The following is a 20,453-nucleotide window of genomic DNA, read 5'->3' on the forward strand; positions in this document are numbered from 1 at the left end:
GCAGTTCGGATGTGGACCAAAAATAAGGTCCTGTGAATGGACCCTAATCCACATGCAGACCCACGGCAGTTGTAGGTGCAGATCGAAGCAGCAAAGGCCAGGGAGTGTAAGAGCTGGGAGCCAGCATTGGGAAGCAGGTAAGTATCCGTTCCTTTGCAGGTCTTCCCAGGAGAGGTGGGGGAAGGTGGTTGCCAAAAACACCCTCAAATACGCACAGCCTCTTTAAGACTCACGTGGTGCCCTTTTATACCGCTTGTCTAAACCCACAAAAACTAAAGGCACATTGGGCTGGAGTGGTTTTCTAGGAGTGCAACAGTTTCAATTGATTTATGTTGCCACTTTTATGGTGGCCTAACTAAGAGCAGCTTAAAGGGAACCTGTCACCGGGATTTTGTGTATAGAGCCGAGGACATGGGTTGCTAGATGGCCGCTAGCACATCCGCAATATCCAGTCCCCATAGCTCTGTGTGCTTATTGTGTAAAAAAACGATTTGATACATATGCTAATTAACTTGAGATGAGTCTTGTTCCTGACTCATCTCGCATACAGGACTCATCTCAGGGTAATTTGCATATGTATCAAATCGGTTTTTTTACACAATAAAAGCACACAGAGCTATGGGGACTGGGTATTGCGGATGTGCTAGCAGCCATCTAGCAACCCATGTCCTCAGCTCTATACACAAAATCCCGGTGACAGGTTCCCTTTAACCACCTCCGGACCGCCTAACGCACATGTGCGTTCCGGAGGTGGCAGGCTGGCGCACAGTCACGCATATATGCGTCATCTCGCGAGACGCGAGATTTCCTGTGAACGCGAGCACACAGGCGCGCACGCTCACAGGAACGGAAGGTAAGCGAGTGGATCTCCAGCATGCCAGCGGCGATAGTTCGCTGGCAGGCTGGAGATCCGAATTTTTTAACCCCTAACAGGTATATTAGACGCTGTTTTCATAACAGCGTCTAATATACCTCCTACCTGGTCCTCTGGTGGTCCCTTTTGTTAGGATCGACCACCAGAGGACTCAGGTAGGTCAGTACAGTCGCACCAAACACCACACTACACTACACCCCCCCCCCCCCCCCCCCCCGTCACTTATTAACCCCTTATAAACCCCTGATCACCCATGATCACCCCATATAAACTCCCTGATCACCCCCCTGTCATTGATCACCCCCCTGTCAGGCTCCGTTCAGACGTCCGTATGATTTTTACGGATCCACGGATACATGGATCCGATCCGCAAAAAGCATACGGACGTCTGAATGGAGCCTTACAGGGGGGTGATCAATGACAGGCGGGTGATCACCCATATACACTCCCTGATCACCCCCCTGTCATTGATCACCGCCCTGTCATTGATCACCCCCCTGTCAGGCTCCATTCAGACGTCCGCATGATTTTTACGGATCCATGGATCGGATCCGCAAAACGCATGCGGACGTCTGAATGGAGCCTTACAGGGGGTGATCAATGACAGGCGGGTGATCACCCATATACACTCCCTGATCACCCCCCTGTCATTGATAACCCCCCTGTAAGGCTCCATTCAGACGTCCGCATGCGTTCTGTGGATCCGATACATGTATCCATGGATCCGTAAAAAATCATGCGGATGTCTGAATGGAGCCTTACAGGGGGGGTGATCAGTGACAGGGGGGTGATCACCCTGATCACCCCCTGTCATTGATAACCCCCCTGTAAGGCTCCATTCAGACGTCCGCATGCGTTCTGTGGATCCGATACATGTATCCATGGATCCGTAAAAAATCATGCGGATGTCTGAATGGAGCCTTACAGGGGGGGTGATCAGGGACAGGGGGGTGATCACCCTGATTACCCTGATCACCCCCTGTCATTGATAACCCCCCTGTAAGGCTCCATTCAGACGTCCGCATGCGTTCTGTGGATCCGATACATGTATCCATGGATCCGTAAAAAATCATGCGGATGTCTGAATGGAGCCTTACAGGGGGGGTGATCAGTGACAGGGGGGTGATCACCCTGATTACCCTGATCACCCCCTGTCATTGATAACCCCCCTGTAAGGCTCCATTCAGACATCCGCATGATTTTTTACGGATCCATGGATACATGGATCGGATCCACAAAACACATGCGGACGTCTGAATGGAGCCTTACAGGGGGGTGATCAATGACAGGGGGTGATCAGGGAGTCTATATGGGTGATCACCCCCCTGTCATTGATCACCCCCCTGTCATTGATCAGCGGAAATTTTTTGTTTGTTTTTGTTTTTGTTTTTTCTTACTAAGTCTCATATTCCACTAACTTGTGTCAAAAAATAAAATCTCACATGGACGCACCATACCCCTCACGGAATCCAAATGCGTAAACATTTTTAGACATTTATATTCCAGACTTCTTCTCACGCTTTAGGGCCCCTAAAAAGCCAGGGCAGTATAAATACCCCACATGTGACCCCATTTCGGAAAGAAGACACCCCAAGGTATTCAATGAGGGGCATATTGAGTCCATGAAAGATTGAAATTTTTGTCCTAAGTTAGCGGAAAGTGAGACTTTGTGAGAAAAAAACAAAAAAAAATCAATATCCGCTAACTTATGCAAAAAAAAAAAAAAATTCTAGGAACTCGCCATGCCCCTCATTGAATACCTTGGGGTGTCTTCTTTCCAAAGTGGGGTCACATGTGGGGTATTTATACTGCCCTGGCTTTTTAGGGGCCCGAAAGTGTGAGAAGAAGTCTGGGATCCAAATGTCTAAAAATGCCCTCCTAAAAGGAATTTGGGCCCCTTTGCGCATCTAGGCTGCAAAAAAGTGTCACACATGTGGTATCGCCGTACTCAGGAGAAGTTGGGGAATGTGTTTTGGGGTGTCATTTTACATATACCCATGCTGGGTGAGAAAAATATCTTGGTCAAATGCCAACTTTGTATAAAAAAATGGGAAAAGTTGTCTTTTGCCAAGATATTTCTCTCACCCAGCATGGGTATATGTAAAATGACACCCTAAAACACATTGCCCAACTTCTCCTGAGTACGGCGATACCAGATGTGTGACACTTTTTTGCAGCCAAGGTGGGCAAAGGGGCACATATTCCAAAGTGCACCTTTCGGATTTTGCAGGCCATTTTTTACACATTTTGATTGCAAGGTACTTCTTACACATTTGGGCCCCTAAATTGCCAGGGCAGTATAACTACGCCACAAGTGACCCCATTTTGGAAAGAAGACACCCCAAGGTATCCCGTGAGGGGCACGGCGAGTTCCTAGAATTTTTTATTTTTTGTCACAAGTTAGCGGAAAATGATGATTTTTCTTTTTTTTTCTTTTTTCCTTACAAAGTCTCATATTCCACTAACTTGCGACAAAAAATAAAAAATTCTAGGAACTCGCCATGCCCCTCACGGAATACCTTGGGGTGTCTTCTTTCCAAAGTGGGGTCACATGTGGGGTAGTTATACTGCCCTGGCAATTTAGGGGCCCAAATGTGTGAGAAGAACTTTGCAATCAAAATGTGTAAAAAATGCCCTGCAAAATCCGAAAGGTGCACTTTGGAATATGTGCCCCTTTGCCCACCTTGGCAGCAAAAAAGTGTGACACATCTGGTATCGCCGTACTCAGGAGAAGTTGGGGAATGTGTTTTGGGGTGTCATTTTACATATACCCATGCTGGGTGAGAAAAATATCTTGGTCAAATGCCAACTTTGTCTAAAAAAATGGGAAAAGTTGTCTTTTGCCAAGATATTTCTCTCACCCAGCATGGGTATATGTAAAATGACACCCCAAAACACATTCCCCAACTTCTCCTGAGTACGGCGATACCAGATGTGTGACACTTTTTTGATGCCAAGGTGGGCAAAGGGGCACATATTCCAAAGTGCACCTTTCGGATTTCACCGGTCATTTTTTTACACATTTTGATTGCAAAGTACTTCTCACACATTTGGGCCCCTAAATTGCCAGGGCAGTATAACTACGCCACAAGTGACCCCATTTTGGAAAGAAGACACCCCAAGGTATTCCGTGAGGGGCATGGCGAGTTCCTAGAATTTTTTATTTTTTGTCGCAAGTAAGTGGAATATGAGACTTTGTAAGGAAAAAAGAGAAAGAAAAAAAAAATCATCATTTTCCGCTAACTTGTGATAAAAAATTCTAGGAACTCGCCGTGCCCCTCACGGAATACCTTGGGGTGTCTTCTTTCCAAAATGGGGTCACTTGTGGCGTAGTTATACTGCCCTGGCAATTTAGGGGCCCAAATGTGTGAGAAGAACTTTGCAATCAAAATGTGTAAAAAATGCCCTGCAAAATCCGAAAGGTGCACTTTGGAATATGTGCCCCTTTGCCCACCTTGGCAGCAAAAAAGTGTGACACATCTGGTATCGCCGTACTCAGGAGAAGTTGGGCAATGTGTTTTGGGGTGTCATTTTACATATACCCATGCTGGATGAGAGAAATATCTTGGCAAAAGACAACTTTTCCCATTTTTTTATACAAAGTTGGCATTTGACCAAGATATTTTTCTCACCCAGCATGGGTATATGTAAAATGACACCCCAAAACACATTCCCCAACTTCTCCTGAGTGCGGCGATACCAGATGTGTGACACTTTTTTGCTGCCAAGGTGGGCAAAGGGGCACATATTCCAAAGTGCACCTTTTGGATTTCACCGGTCATTTTTTACACATTTTGATTGCAAAGTTCTTCTCACACATTTGGGCCCCTAAATTACCAGGGCAGTATAACTACGCCACAAGTGACCCCATTTTGGAAAGAAGACACCCCAAGGTATTCCGTGAGGGGCATGGCGAGTTCCTAGAATTTTTTATTTTTTGTCGCAAGTTAGTGGAATATGAGACTTTGTAAGAAAAAATAAATAAATAAAAATCATCATCATTTTCTGCTAACTTGTGACAAAAAATAAAAAGTTCTATGAACTCACTATGCCCATCAGCGAATACCTTAGGGTGTCTACTTTCTGAAATGGGGTCATTTGTGGGGGTTTTCTACTGTCTGGGCATTGTAGAACCTCAGGAATCATGACAGGTGCTCAGAAAGTCAGAGCTGCTTCAAAAAGCGGAAATTCACATTTTTGTACCATAGTTTGTAAATGCTATAACTTTTACCCAAACCATTTTTTTTTTGCCCAAACATTTTTTTTTTATCAAAGACATGTAGAACAATAAATTTGGCGAAAAATTTATATATGGATGTCGTTTTTTTTGCAAAATTTTACAGCTGAAAGTGAAAAATGTCATTTTTTTGCAAAAAAATCGTTACATTTTGATTAATAACAAAAAAAGTAAAAATGCCAGCAGCAATAAAATACCACCAAATGAAAGCTCCATTAGTGAGAAGAAAAGGAGGTAAAATTCATTTGTATGGTAAGTTGCATGACCGAGCGATAAACGGTGAAAGTAGTGTAGTGCCGAAGTGTAAAAAGTGCTCTGGTCATGAAGGGGGTTTCACCTAGCGGGGCTGAAGTGGTTAAACTAGGTCCAGATCCCAGTAGCAAAAAGCTGGGTCACTTTCCTAAATCTTGTATTGAACAGTTCCAGCACATGCTGATGAATCCTGAATATTCATGAGCTCCTAACTTCCCCTGCTAGCTGCTGCTATTTGCAGATGGGAATGTTGTGAATCAACAGCAGTGGGTGGGCAGGAGCTCATGGAGGATATGAGGACTCATTGGCATGAGCTGGAGCTAGTAGGACTTATAGAATAGGGCGGCAGAAAACTGTTGACTGATTCCCTTTTGCATTGGTGGGGATCTAGCTGGCATGAGCACGGTGGCCGCTCACAGCATGGTAGCGCTGTTCACTGTATAGTGGCCATTGTTGGTATTGCAGCCCAGGCTCTTTCACTTGAATAGGATTGAGCTGCACATAGGACACGGGACCGATGAACAGGACGTCACTGGCCTAGAATGAGGCCACGGCTCTTCAAACAAAGCTGATTGTTGGGGGGAGTGGGAGTCGGCCCCTCGCTGACTTAAAAGGGTTTTCATAGCAATAGTATCTGATTGGTGGGGGTCCAACACCCGTAACCCCCACTGATCAACTGTTTTAGAAGGCAGCGGTGCTCCTCTTGCAGCTTACCCAGCACTGCACCGTCCATTGTATAGCGACTGTGCTTGGTATGCTCCGGCCCATTCACTTCAATGGGGCAGAGCTGTTCCTAGGCCACGTGACACATTAACTTGTCAGCACTCGGCCTAGGAAGAGCAGAGAGAAGGCCGCAGCGCTCACAGGAGTGCCGATGCCTTCTCAAACAGCTGATCAGCAATGGTCCCGGGTGTCGGACCCCCACAGATCAGATACTGATAACCTATCTAGAGGATAAGACATCAGTATGAAAATCTCGAACACCTTTAATCCTGAGGAAAGGTCATCAATATTGTACCCTCGGAAACCCCCTTTATACATTGTTGAATATTTTATTTTATTATTTAGGGAAAATATTTGCTGTAATAAGAAGGCAAATAGAAGTGTTCTATATCCACAGCAGAAACATCACATACCGTACTTGCAAGCTGTTGCCTTTTAATATCTACATCAGCATGGTGCTTAGAAATCTTTATGAAGGCCGGCAGTATGGCTATCTGCTGCAGTGCTCTAAATACCCTGCATGACTATAGATGAATTTCTTTGTGTCTTCAGTCACCTCTAGGGGGAGCACAGGCAGCCAGAATGCTGAAAACCAATATGCCCAATTCTTGTATTCTTTATTCTCACACATATAAGATTATCAGTCTGTCACGTTGGATCTTATGGCCAGCTTTACTCTAAATGTTACGTCTGTCAGCCTTCACATGAGAATTTCCAGTACAGTGCGAGAGAGCACAGCACTCTGCTCTCCCATGGAGGGGCAGGGCACTTAAAGGGCATCTGTCAGCAGATTTGTACCTATGACACCGGCTGACCTGTTACATGTGCGCTTGGCAGCTGAAGGCATCTGTGTTGGTCCCATGTTCCTATGTGACCGCATTGCTGAGAAAAATTTGGTTTTAATATATGCAAGTGAACCTCTAGGAGCAACAGGGACATTGCTATTACACCTAGAGGCTCTGCTCTCTCCAAAACTGCAACCCCTCTCCACTTTGATTAATAGGGCCAGGTGTGATGACATTGTCTCTGCCTGGCCCTGTCAATGAAAGTGGAGAGGGCACAGCAGTTGCAGAGAGAGCAGAGCCTCTAGGTGTAATGGTAACGCCCCTGTTGCTCCTAGAGGCTCATTTGCATATATTAAAAAATCATTTTTCTCAGCAATGCGGGCACATATGAACATGGGACCAACAAAGATGCCTTTAGCTGCCAAGCGCACATGTAACAGGTCAGCCAGTGTCATAGGGACAAATCTGCTGACAGAGGCCCTTTAACTTGCTACTCATTCAGGACAAGGGAACAGGTCGGGGTCCCAGTGATAGAACCCCCACTGATCACACAATCCTCCCCTGTCCTGTGGATAGAGGATAGCTATTAAACTTGGCACAAACCCTTTAACTGGGAATCCTAGATTTGCTTCACAGTGATGCAACACATCTGCTGTCTTGTCCCAGGCACGAGAATTACAATACAAAACTGAACAACATGTCGGGGGGGATTTTCTCTTGAATCTTTTTTTTTTTTTTTTTTTTTTTCCTTGGTTCCCAAATAGCCTGTAATTAAAATGAGTATTCAATGGCGCATAAAGCCCCCGCACTTGTTTACGTGATCTAATAAGTCCAATGTGACTAAGTTGTCAGACCCTGCGTTGCTCACATCTGCGTACCACTGCCGTCTTGACATTCTCTTGTTTTTGTAATAAAGCAATTTTTTTTCCCCAAAACACTGCGTACAATAAAATACGCCTGAGCTGTCCTCGTTCTTCCCGCATCTGTTATTGACATATAGTTCTGTAAACGTTTATTATTTACGTAGTTTTTTTGTGTGTTGTACCATAATTTAAAGAGGCCCCCGCAGCTCTCCTAACATATTTGTTGTAGTACTTGCTTTTATTCCCCACAGTACACAAAAAAGAACACCTGGAAAACTGAATGCGACTGAGCTAAGATTGATAAAGTATTACTGCTAGTGGTGCTTGGTCAATAATCGCACAACCAAATAGGTGCCCCCTTTATTTTGGGTTCAGCAGCAGGGTATATAATGAAGCAGGGTCACATTAATACTGGGTGGCATCTCCCCTACTGTGATATCGGTGGCCACTCTGGCAATGGTTACGATCTTACTGATGGTGGATTTACTACTGTGATCGTTCCAAGCCCCTCAACGTGGACCCATAGTTCAGCCAAGGTGGTTGTTGGCTGCTGTGCATGGGAGGTTCGTCACCCCATCCAGGTCCAGACATTCCTTATTCAGGGGAGCTGCTGGATACCCTATAGAACAGGCATGCTCAACCTGCAGCCCTCCAGCTGTTGTAAAACTACAACTCCCACAATGCTGTAGGCTGATAGCTGTAGGCTGTTCGGGCAGGCTGGGAGTTGTAGTTTTGCAACAGCTGGAGGGCCGCAGGTTGAGCATCCCTGCTATAGAACATGTTGCGGAGTGCGTGGACGGGTGCTATCTTGTTGGAGCCACGTCTCCCAACTGATTAAAAAAAAAAAAAAAAAAGGCAGTAGGGCTGGTTCCACAATGTTTTGGACATACCAAAGGCTGGTCAATGCTCTTTCCATGAATACTAGAAGGGAACAGCCATGGCAGCTAATGGTGCCCCCCACCACAACACCCAGTGTTGGTCCTGTGTGTCTCTGCACTATGTGGGTGCTCTCCAGCCCTCCTGCAAGCTCAGGTGCAGCCATTATTAGTACCATAGCAGAACCTGATTTCAACACTGATCACAATCGTTTGCCATTAATGGCCAATTCCGCAGCATATTTTTTTAGAACGTGGTATTGTGTCTCTATTATTCCTCCTGGGACATGTATGAATAGTTTGATAGCTGGGTGTTGGCCTCCTCATGTTAATAGGGTGTGTCCCTACTCAGTCTGTCACTGTCAGCTCTTTGCATAGAAAGAGTAGACATTAAAGGGGTTATCCCCGATTTTTTTTTTTTTTTCTAATACCCCTTCTCTCATCAATACCTGTGAAGAGATCTATACTTGATGCTCCCCATCTCTCCGTTCCGGCTCCCAGGGTGTCTTCACAGGACTTCCCCCAGTTGTCAACATGGATGAGCTCCCTGCAGCCCATGACGTGGCCCTGCAGTGACGTGGCCTCATCAGAGACGTGGCCCTGCAGTGACATGCCATTTGAGGGTGACTGAGACCAATGATTAGATGCAGAGGTGCACGTAACCCCATCCATGCTGATGTTATAAGATGCGGACGATAGGTCATGCGCACGATGGGTCATCCATATCAGATCGGAGGGGGTCTGACACCCAGCACCCTCCTCCGATCAACACCGCTTCCTGTTTGTTACATTGCACTTCATCTCGAAAGTGCAGTGTAATACAAGTATTTGCTCCATACACCTGACTTGGTGTCGGAACCCCACCGGTCAGATATTGATGACTTATCCTGACGATAGTTCATCAGTATTTTCCCCTTTTAATTTTGCAGGTTAGGATGCAGTGGTGTATTTTTAATGTATTTTTATAAAAATATTGCTCAGTGCATATCCAATGAGGCCCAGCATTTTCTGCAAAGCGTGTAGCCTTCCCCCCCACCCCCCGAGTAGTTCTGCGTAGGGTAAGTGCTCAATGGGAGTTTCTGCAATTGCACTTTTTCTTTCAGAAATGCTGCGGTCGTGCCACGATAACAAAAATAATCACTGCAAGAAAAAAGCTAAAAAAAATAAAAATTAAAAATAAGCGTTTTGTGGAGGCCTGGTAGTAGATCGCAATATGTATTCTGTGTTCGGTATTTTATAAGCGGCCCCTGGCAGGAGGTTGGGGTCCTACATGTGGGGATTTCTAATGTGTTGTGCGTTGATTAAACCCATGTGGCATGTCAGCGGTGCTCAGTAAGCCTGTGAACTACCATTACATTACCGTCTGGAAGGCATGGCCCTTGTTGGTATGTAATGCTATATTACAGTGGAATGTTTTTATTGGCCGGCTTTTATAAGCTGCATTTCTAGGTTTGCATAACTCCTCGAATCCGTCAGTAGTTGTGCCAGATTTATTTTCTGGTCTAACAAATGGCAGCTTCTTTCCTCCTTATTGTGTTCTGTTCGCAGTAGGGCATGGACTCTACATGTGTGTGCAGATCATCGTTTCAAGAACAAAGGGGGTCATTTACGAACAGATATACGCCAGATTCTGTCGCACGACATGTTGCGGCAGAATCTGCAAATTCTTCCCCACTCACGCCAGGTAGGAAGTTGGCACCTCTGCATAACTTTGGCAATCCAGCTCAGGGGCTTAACACTTTTTCTTCAATATCCATCAAGGGCAGTTCTATCGGATCGCTCCTCCTGCTACCTATGGAATGAGACCCAGCTAACGAATTAAGGAACTAGTATGCACATGCCTCATCATAAAATAGATGCCTCCTCCTGCAGGCCGTCCGCCTAATCAGAAGTCTGCAGTAGATTTCTGACTTGGTTTGAAGATAAATCTGTCGGGAGGATGGCCATGCCCCGTTTAGGGAAAGTGGCAAGGTAGGCGTTAAATCTGCAGAGAGATGCAACCATTTTTTTTTTAAAGTCACAAACACATAGTTTGCAACTTTTTTAAACCACTTTTCTGGTGCAAGGGAGATGATAAATCTCCCACAATATGTGAATGGAAGGTATCCACTTGTTGCGAATCCTGTATTTTGCAGACCGAGAATTGGATACGGCTGTGTGCATGAGACCTTGGGATTGATATGGGCTCAGTTATGTGATGGTCATCCCTGTCTCTCATCTCTAGAACAGGGCCCCAAAAGTGAAGGAGAGCAAAATTCTAACTTTTCCAGAACTCCCTCTCCATTCACCTTTATGGGAGTTCCATAAATGGCCAATCCAGCACTCGGCTATTTTCAGCACACTGCGGGGATTCGCTCTGGTAGACAGGGTGTGCGGACGCAGTACAGAGGCAAATTACCAGTTCTTAACTCAAACTTCCGTGTTTATTCACACACAAAGCAAAAAACAAAACATCACTTTGCAGTCTTGGAGTTAGTTCACACACAATGGAAAGTCCACATGGCAAAAATCGCCTTGTTGGCATTTCTGCCTCCAGCAGTCCATAGCAGGATTTTAGGGGGCCCGTTTCGCTTACAGACGGATCTCACCCCTCCAGCACGGCACAAGCTTCAGATCCCAGCACACACACCTCCTGAGCTCCACTGTCAGACTGAGGTAATCCTCCTCACCTGGCAGTGCTGGCTGGTTTTTAGGCCTGGCAAAACCCGGCCTGGAACATGGGGAGTAGTCACCCACCCAGAGCTGTCCCAGATCAGCTATACAGCCATACTAAGTATTAAGGTGTCAAACGGCAACTGCTTCTGACACATAAAAACCGGCTCTTACTCCACCGAGGCCAGGAACCTCGGTGACACGTAGCTATCGTCCACGATGATTCCTTGTACCTTCTTACAACACTCCTAAGAACAATATAGAGGGATGCCACGATGCACCCTCCTTCACTTTGGGGGCCTCGTTCTAGACCTAAAGTGGGACCCGCACCTATCAGACATTGGTGTCATATCCTAGTGACTTGCCACCAAAGTGCGAGATGGGCCAACCCCTTTAAAACAGCACCCAGTTGTACCTGGCATTGCTTTCACCAATTTTCTGAAAAAATTGCTGAAAATGTTGAGGGGGTTGTCTGTGCAGAACCATTTTGGAGCTGATAGCGTCTACAAAGAGCACAACTGCTTTGGAGGACCTGGCGTGTCCGAGGCGTCCCATTGATTTTAAATGAGAACTGTGTAATTCTTCGTTCTACCTGTGGTGGCGCTGCAGGGCAGCTGAACAGTTGTTCAGTGCAGTGATCAGATTTATAGCTTACGTTGTCCAGAGCAGACAACCCTCTCCAAGAAATTTGTCATGACAACAATCCATTTTGTTTTCATTTAGTACAATTATCCATGGCTGACAAATATCGTTTTTTTTCCATTCTTGTATAGATGTCCATAAAGTTCAGTTGTCAAGGAAACCATAACTTCTTCATAGTTGCTTAAATGGAAAGCATAGCGCCTTACAAGGTTGTTCTTACAAACTTAAGGTTCAAGTGAGGTAACACATGTCCTTCACGTGCTGCACATACCATTTCACCAGGCCTCCGCTACCTCGTTACCATCAAGAATCTCAAAATATCTGCAAGATACGTTACTACGATATCAACAAGGGCTTTTATTATCATTGGTACGCATAAAGACACTGCTGATGCCTCCTCCCATAGGTCCTGATAGAGCATATGGATAACATGGGGGGAAGCCCACACTCAGGAGCCCCCTTTGTGAGTCGCTCTGTACAAGCTGCTTTTCTGGCAAACCTGAATGACCGCCATGTAATACTACATTTCCACTGCAGGGGGCACTGCAGGAGAAATGCCTGGCTGGCTGCAGCTTTCCTTGGCAAGATCTTTTTTTTTTTTTTTTTGCCAGGGGTTGAGTTCTGAAAGCGGTTGTTACCTTATGTTGCCTCAATGCATCTAAAACCAAGCAGTTTTGTATCTATACCTCCTGTGCATTTCCACGGTAACAGACAGCAAACAAACCTTGTGTAGTCGGACTCTGCAGTCATGCTCCCCTCATCTGTCCGTTAGGAAGACATTGGGGGTAGAAGGCAGTTCTGGACCATGTGAACAGGGCCTAAATACATCTGAAAGTCTGAATACTGCGTAACATGGAGGGAACAAAAAGTAACATTTGCTTGGCCAGAACTTTTGAAATTTGCTAGTAATTCTGTTTGGGAGGTCTTAGAGCTAAGACACCCTTATATTTTCAGAAAGAAGGGTATCGGGATGGGGCATACTTCTTGCAGCATGAGGGGTGCAGTCCATAAGAATGCATTGTGTTGCATGTACATTTATCTTTTTAAGATCTTAATGCAACCATTGTAATTCCACCTTTACGCCAGTCTATGATATCCTCCGTGCTGCCAGCGGATGCAGGCCTAGTCATAAATTAGGGGCATCCTCCAGCAGTCTGTGCACCTAAACAGAAATCTACGGCAGCTAAATGAAGATAAGTGTGCCAGGCCTAGGATCGGGTCCTCACCACGCCCCACCACGGAAAGTGGCGAGGGTGAAGTGCAAACAAGATTTGTCACAAACACAGGGTTTGCAACTTACCCCAGAAAAGAGGCATGTGGGGGGTGATCAATTTTCCCGATGGGGTAAAGAGACAATTTACACCCAAGTTGCATGAAAGTCAAAAATATATATCCACAACTTTCACTCCGAAAAGAAGAGGATAGCAGGAGGCGAGGTGGTGGGGGGCGATCCTCTAATGCATAAATGGACTCGTTAGCGTGTGTGTCTCCAGGTTTTCTTATTATGTGTTTTTGTCTAAAGAGTTAACTCCATTTTGTAAAGCCGGGATCAGCAACCTCCGGAGCTCCAGCTGTTCTGAAACTACAACTCTCAGAAACCTCCTAACATTTCTTATGGGAGTTACAATAACAGCCTAGTAGGTGTGCATGCTGGGAGTTGTAGTTTCACAGCAGCTGCAGTGCTGAAGGTTGCTGATCTCTCTTGTAAAGCCAGGGAAGATCTGTAGGATATGCCTTTACTTTGGGGGGGTTGTCCGGCCACTGGGTATGCAAGGGAGCTACAGACAACCATAATCAATTAAATAGTGTCCGGACACAGTAATGCAGGGGAAAAAACGTGGAGGGGAGGCAGTGCTAAACCAACCAGATCGGTGAGGGTCCCAGAGGTCAGACCCTCAGCACCCATAAAGTGATCCTCCTAACAGTCTTTGAAATGCGTAAAATGCCATAGACATAGCAGCAGGAAGAGAGACAGGAGATGGCACGTGCACACTGCGCGCGCCTTCCCTTCATACAGCGGATTGTCGGGTGTCGGACCCCCGCTGATCTGATACTGATGACCTATCCTGAGGATAGGTCACCAGTATTAGGCCTCATGCACACGACCGTTGTGCGCATCCGTGTCCGTTGTTCCGTTTTCTGCGGACCCATTGACTTTTAATGGGTCTGTTGAAAACTTGGAAAATGCACAGTTTGTCATCAGTGTCCGTGATCCGTGTTTCCTGTCCGTCAAGAAAATATGACCTGTCCTATTTTTTTTTGACGGACAACGGTTCACGGACCCATTCAAGTCAATGGGTCCGTGAAAAAACACGGAGGCACACAAGATTGTCATCCGCATCCGTGTCCGTTTTTTTCCTATCATTTTCCAGGCAAACTTGACTTAGATTTTTGGCTGTTCTCAGAACTCCATAGAAATGAATGGATCACGCTGGGAGTCGTAGCTTCAGCACAGCTGGAGTGCCGGAGGTTAGCCATCACTGGCTAGGGGATAACTTGTTATAATCGGAGTACCCCTACAATTAAGGCTGCATTTAGACAGATATAATATGGGTGCTATTTTACTCCCATATTATGGATGCAACACCTGAACCTCCTGCAGCTCATCACATAATGAGTTAGATTGCCATACCTCTGGTTCAGGGAGCTCCGGGTATTGCATCCATAGTATGGGCACAAAAAAATCCCTGTATTACAGCTGAATACTGTTAAAAAAAAATAAAAATACTTTGGAATTGAAAACTATTTATGGCAACGGTCAGTGAGGGAAAATATATTTAGCCGATGAAGATCTTTACCATCTGTCAGAAATATATTAGATATTCCTCTAGTGCGATAAGCCTTATCACTACAGCGCTAAAGAAGCGGTCCGTGTATTTTACTCTGTAGATTGGGCATGGCCTGGATAGGGACTGTGTGACTGTATTGCACTGCGTTTTTTTCGCGCAAAAATCTGTGCATAGTCTCAAAGTGGGCACGTTGGCCTCACAGTGACACAGAGGAGAGAGAAGTCTCTGTGTGTCTCTCCCTGTGTACCCGGTCAGCCCTGCCCCCTCCAGGTGGTGCTGCCAGTGTCAAACTGTGCAGGGCACACCCCGACTGATAATAACACCCAGATGGAACTGTATTGCATATGCGAAAATGTCGGGCGGCACTGCGTTCATGAGTGCAATAAAAAGAATCATTCAGCAAATCGATGGTTTTCTCTTCATTGCAACTGTATTGCAGACTGCTGGCAATTCATTCCCAGATTATAGAGGATTGGCACACCATATAATCCTGGGGCATGTATTCTTGTTACTACATGGGGATTGGGGGATATAAAACGGATATCTGGAGAGGTGACTGGTCATCTTTAAAGTGTGGTGGTCATTGTGTGTGGACATATTACTGTACTTTTTTGTACAATGGACAGATTACAGCAATGTATGCATTTTCCAAGTCTACAAATTATTAATGGGGGTTCCATGCTTTGTGTGCCCTTTAGACAAAGAAGCAACATATACCTTACCGAAACAGTAAGCTTACACGGCTCCTAAAAGATTCGCTGGGAGGAAACTGTCATACTATCATGATCGCTGCTGTTAGCCCCTCTTCACTGTCATACGATGATACCTACAATACTCTGAAGTATGCAAACCGAGCCAAGGATATCAAATCTGCTGTAAGTGAAGATCCTAGCGTTTTCCATTTTGCTCATTGCTCAGAAAAAAATATTTATATATATTTATTGATTTTTTTGCATTTTTGAGAAATTACTGTGAAAATCCATGTTTAAAGGGGTTTTCCAGGCTCCTGAAATTGGTGATCTGTCGGTGAGTGTCTGATACTCTGCTCCCCCACAAGGAAGCAGACAGCTCCGTTCAAAGTTTAGTGGCCGTATTGGGTTACTGCAGCTCAGCTCCCGTTGAATTGAATAGGAGCTGAACCACAGTAACCCAACATGACCACTACACGTTGAACGGAACTGTGCGTCCTGTTTTACTCCGTGTTATATTGCCAGAGGCTGCAGGAAACAGCTGATCGTGGGAGGTGTTGGACCTTCAACGATCGGATGGTTAGATAATCAGGGCTCATGCACACGACCGTATGTATTTTGCGGTCCATAAAATACGGATGACGTCCGTGTGCATTCCGTATTTTACGGAACGGAACAGCTGGCCCTTCATAGAACTGTACTATCCTTGTCCGTAATGCGGACAATAATAGGACATACGGAAACGGAATGCACACAAAATGCCTTCCTTTTTTTTTTTTTTTTTTCGCGGACCCATTCAAGTGAATGGTTCCGCATACGGTCCGCAAAAAAAACAAAAACTGAACGGACACGGAAAGAAAATATGTTTGTGTGCATGAGCCCTCAATGACAGGAGCCTTGAAAACTTATTTTGAAGGGTTTGTGAATGCATATGCAGCTGAAGAGACGCGACTGTAAGCTGGGCGAGACAGCTGCCGAGGCAGTCTTCAGGCACCTGTGGGATTTGCAGAGGTGCTCCACTAAAATGTAAAAAAATAAAAATTGGACTTGACAGCGCCTCAAGTGCCATGTCCACCTTGATAACTTTTTAATCACTACAGCGCGTCTTAAATTAAAAAAAGAAAATATGTAACTTTGAACAGTCTTAAGGGGTTACTGTCATGTTTTAGCATGTTACTGCTGCAGCAGCATTATGCACAATCTTTAGTTTCTTCACATACCACTGTTTTACTTGAGTTTTTCCCTTAGTTACGACTGTTTAAACATTTACTATATGAGGACCTTCTCAAGATGGCTCCTCTGCCAGTTCTCTTAGGCCAAAACTGCTTTCCCTCACTTCCCATACACACTTGCTGTAGCCAGCAGCTCCCTGCCAGCCAATCAGATTGGATTACTGAGAGACACGCCTCCTCACTCTGAAGCCTAATGCAGGCATGCAGTGTGAAGGACCGCCCCTCCGTCTTCTGTTTATACTAAAAGGGAGACAGATGAGCCCTAGCAACAGTCTTTTAAGGGAGCAGTGGAAAGGGACGGGACATTAATGAAAGCTGTTATTATAAGGTTATTACAGATCTTTTGACAATCATTGACAGACTAACTCAGGTATACATGCCTAATAAACTAGCAAATAAAAATGAGTTACCCTTTAATTAAAAAATATTTTTATGTCTACAGCACCCATGCAGACTTATGTGTTTCTATAGTAAAAGACTAAAAACCCTTCTGAACCTGCAGTCATGCTGTTCCCCGTCTGTACTGAGTGTACATTGGCAAGAAGTTGACAATAGGTGGAAGAATCAGACTACACAGACTGTACTCTGTAAGAATGGAGACACATAGGTCTGTATAGGAGATGCTGGTACGCAACGATAAGAGATTTTTAATAAAGACTAAATGCAAAGTTGCTGCATTTGTTATTTAATATGCACCGATAAAAAATAAAAATAAATTACAAACCTGTTAGAGGAGCTGTCTCCTTTCCTGACAAGTCTGTCTTAGTGACTGCTCGCATTGCCCTTGTAATAACAATTCTGGGGCATCTATTCTTATGACTCTCTTCTGCCACTCCTTTTAGTATTCCTACTAAAAGTTTATGAATGAATTGTCAGCAGTCTGCTATAAAGGTCCAGAAGGGTCTATCCAGTCTGTGCAGGGACACCCCCCAAAATGGTAACACCCAGATGGACCTTTTATTGCAGACTGTTCGCAATTCAGTGAAAACCTTCCAGTAAGGCCTCATGCACACAACCGTTTTTGTGGTCCGCATCCAAGCCGCATTTTTTTGCGGCTCGGGTGCGGACCCATTCACTTCAATGGGGCCGCAAAAGATGCTGACAGCACTCTGTGTGCTGTCCGCATCCGTTGCACCGTTCCGTAGCCCCGCAAAAAAAAAATAGCATGTCCTATTGTCCGTTTTGCGGACAAGAATAGGGATTTCTACTATGGGCGGCTTCCATTTTTTGAGTGGACCGCAAAAAACGTCAGTCGTGTGCATGACACCTAAGAATGATAGAGAAATGGCATAATATAGACTTGTATGAAAGGATGCTCCATAATTATTACATGAGAAATGCAAGTAGTTATTAAAACAAACTGTATGAAAAGGGACTACCTTAAAGGGAGTCTGTCACCTCCATATGGCCATATACAGTGCTTACATGGCTCTGTAGCACACCTATACAGGATTGTAACGGTACCTTTGTTCTTTTCTTTAGACTTGCACAAGCAGGAAAAACAAAGTTTAATTCATATGCAAATGAGCACTCGCAAGTGCCCAGGGAGGAGTTCAGTGTGTAGGTGCCCAGGCTGCTCTGCCTTCTTTTCACTTTACTCCTCCCCAGCCTCTGCCTTTGTCCGCCCTCCAAGTCCTTTTTGTCATCGCTAGGTCCGGCCAAGATCCCACGCCTGTGCACTGCTTCGCCGGGCTGGGGCATGCGCACGGTGATGCCCATTGTAGGCACTGCATCGCTTCACCTAGTGCGCATGCCCTCGGCCAGACCTATCGATGAGTCAACAGACATGGAGGACGGGCAAAGGCAGAGACTGGGGAGGAGTAAAGTGAAAAGAAGGCAGAGAAGCCTGGGCACCTACACACTGAACGCCGCCCCTGGGCACCTACACACAGAACGCCGCCCCTGGGCACCTACACACAGAACGCCGCCCCTGGGCACCTACACACTGAACGCCGCCCCTGGGCACCTACACACTGAACGCCGCCCCTGGGCACCTACACACTGAACGCCGCCCCTGGGCACCTACACACTGAACGCCGCCCCTGGGCACCTACACACTGAACGCCGCCCCTGGGCACCTACACACTGAACACCGCCCCCAGGCACTTGGGAGTGCTCATTTGCATATGAATTAAACTCTGTTTTTCCTGCTTGTGCAAGTCTAAAGACAAAGACAAAGGTACCGTTACAATCCTGTATAGGTGTGCTACAGAGCCATGTAAGCACTGGATATGGCCATATGGAGGTGACAGACTCCCTTTAAGTACCGGTATATTAAATTTAGCTGAACTATTTTTTATGATTTAATTTTCTTCTTTATTCTATTTATTTTCCATCTCCATCTCTCACCAAGTATGTGTGCAAATATATACACTTCTTAATGTACAGCTTGATGTCTCCCTCATTACTGTAACATGGTTTAAATTATTGAGGGCTAAAATGTTAACCTTCTCTTTTCTTCCCAGGTGAAGAGTAATGTGGTTAGCCTGGACAGTCACATTAGCCAATATGCTAAGATCTGCGAGCAGCAGAAGAAAGAGGTAGGTTCATGATGGGTTAAAGTGTGAACTTATATTTACTAGTTATTTATAACACCCCCCATATTTAACTGAGAATGCGTTATTACAAATCAGTCGCTCATCTGAATGGCGGCCTGTAATACTACATTTTCCCCGTAGCACTGCTGCCGGGAAGATAATCGGGCCTTGGAAACTGCCCTCAGCAAAATCAGCTGTTTGCTGGAGTCTGAGGAGCTGAATCCATGGCTGCGGTCATATTAAAGGGGACGTCTGCGATGAGATGACATGTTCAAATCTTGCCACAGCTCATTGGATAGAGCAGTGTGTGTGCTCAGTCAGAAAGCAATGAACATGCCCCTTTTTCCCCAAAATTAGCTGTATATCTATATTATTATTTTTTTTATGTCATGTCCATCTTCTTGGAAGTATTTTCTGAAGCTCTCAGTTTTTTTTTTTTTAACTCATCAAGACTTCCCAATTCGGCATTAGTCCCAGCAATATACACTCACCTAAAGAATTATTAGGAACACCTGTTCTATTTCTCATTAATGCGATTATCTAGTCAACCAATCACATGGCAGTTGCTTCAATGCATGTAGGGTTGTGGTCCTGGTCAAGACAATCTCCTGAACTCCAAACTGGATGTCAGAATGGGAAAGAAAGGTGATTTAAGCAATTTTGAGCGTGGCATGGTTGTTGGTGCCAGACGGGCCGGTCTGAGTATTTCACAATCTGCTCAGTTACTGGGATTTTCACGCACAACCATTTCTAGGGTTTACAAAGAATGGTGTGAAAAGGGAAAAGCATCCAGTATGTGGCCGTCCTGTGGGCGAAAATGCCTTGTTGATGCTAGAGGTCAGAGGAGAATGGGCCGACTGATTCAAGCTGATAGAAGAGCAACGTTGACTGAAATAACCACTCGTTACAACCGAGGTCTGCAGCAAAGCATTTGTGAAGCCACAACACGCACAACCTTGCGGCGGATGGGCTACAACAGCAGAAGACCCCACCGGGTACCACTCATCTCCACTACAAATAGGAAAAAGAGGCTACAATTTGCACGAGCTCACCAAAATTGGACTGTTGAAAACTGGAAAAATGTTGCCTGGTCTGATGAGTCTCGATTTCTGTTGGGACATTCAAATGGTAGAGTCCGAATTTGGCCATCCCTCATGACCATCATGTACCCATCCTCTGATGGCTACTTCCAGCAGGATCATGCACCATGTCACAAAGCTCGAATCATTTCAAATTGGTTTCTTGAACATGACAATGAGTTCACTGTACTAAAATGGCCCCCACAGTCACCAGATCTCAACCC

General features: G+C 45.4%; 1 protein-coding gene across 1 annotated transcript in view; it reads left to right on the top strand.

The window, feature by feature from the left end:
- The window catches only part of LOC122920662 (kinesin-like protein KIF18A), a 125,137-nt gene that overhangs the window by 38,072 nt on the left and 66,612 nt on the right, over positions 1-20,453 (top strand). The window contains exons 7-8 of the mRNA XM_044270339.1: positions 15,391-15,567; positions 19,079-19,153. Coding sequence (XP_044126274.1) covers positions 15,391-15,567; positions 19,079-19,153 — 252 coding nt within the window. The remainder of the gene's footprint in view (positions 1-15,390; positions 15,568-19,078; positions 19,154-20,453) is intronic.

Source organism: Bufo gargarizans, chromosome 10 (genome assembly GCF_014858855.1).
Source record: "Bufo gargarizans isolate SCDJY-AF-19 chromosome 10, ASM1485885v1, whole genome shotgun sequence".
Lineage (NCBI taxonomy): Eukaryota > Metazoa > Chordata > Amphibia > Anura > Bufonidae > Bufo > Bufo gargarizans.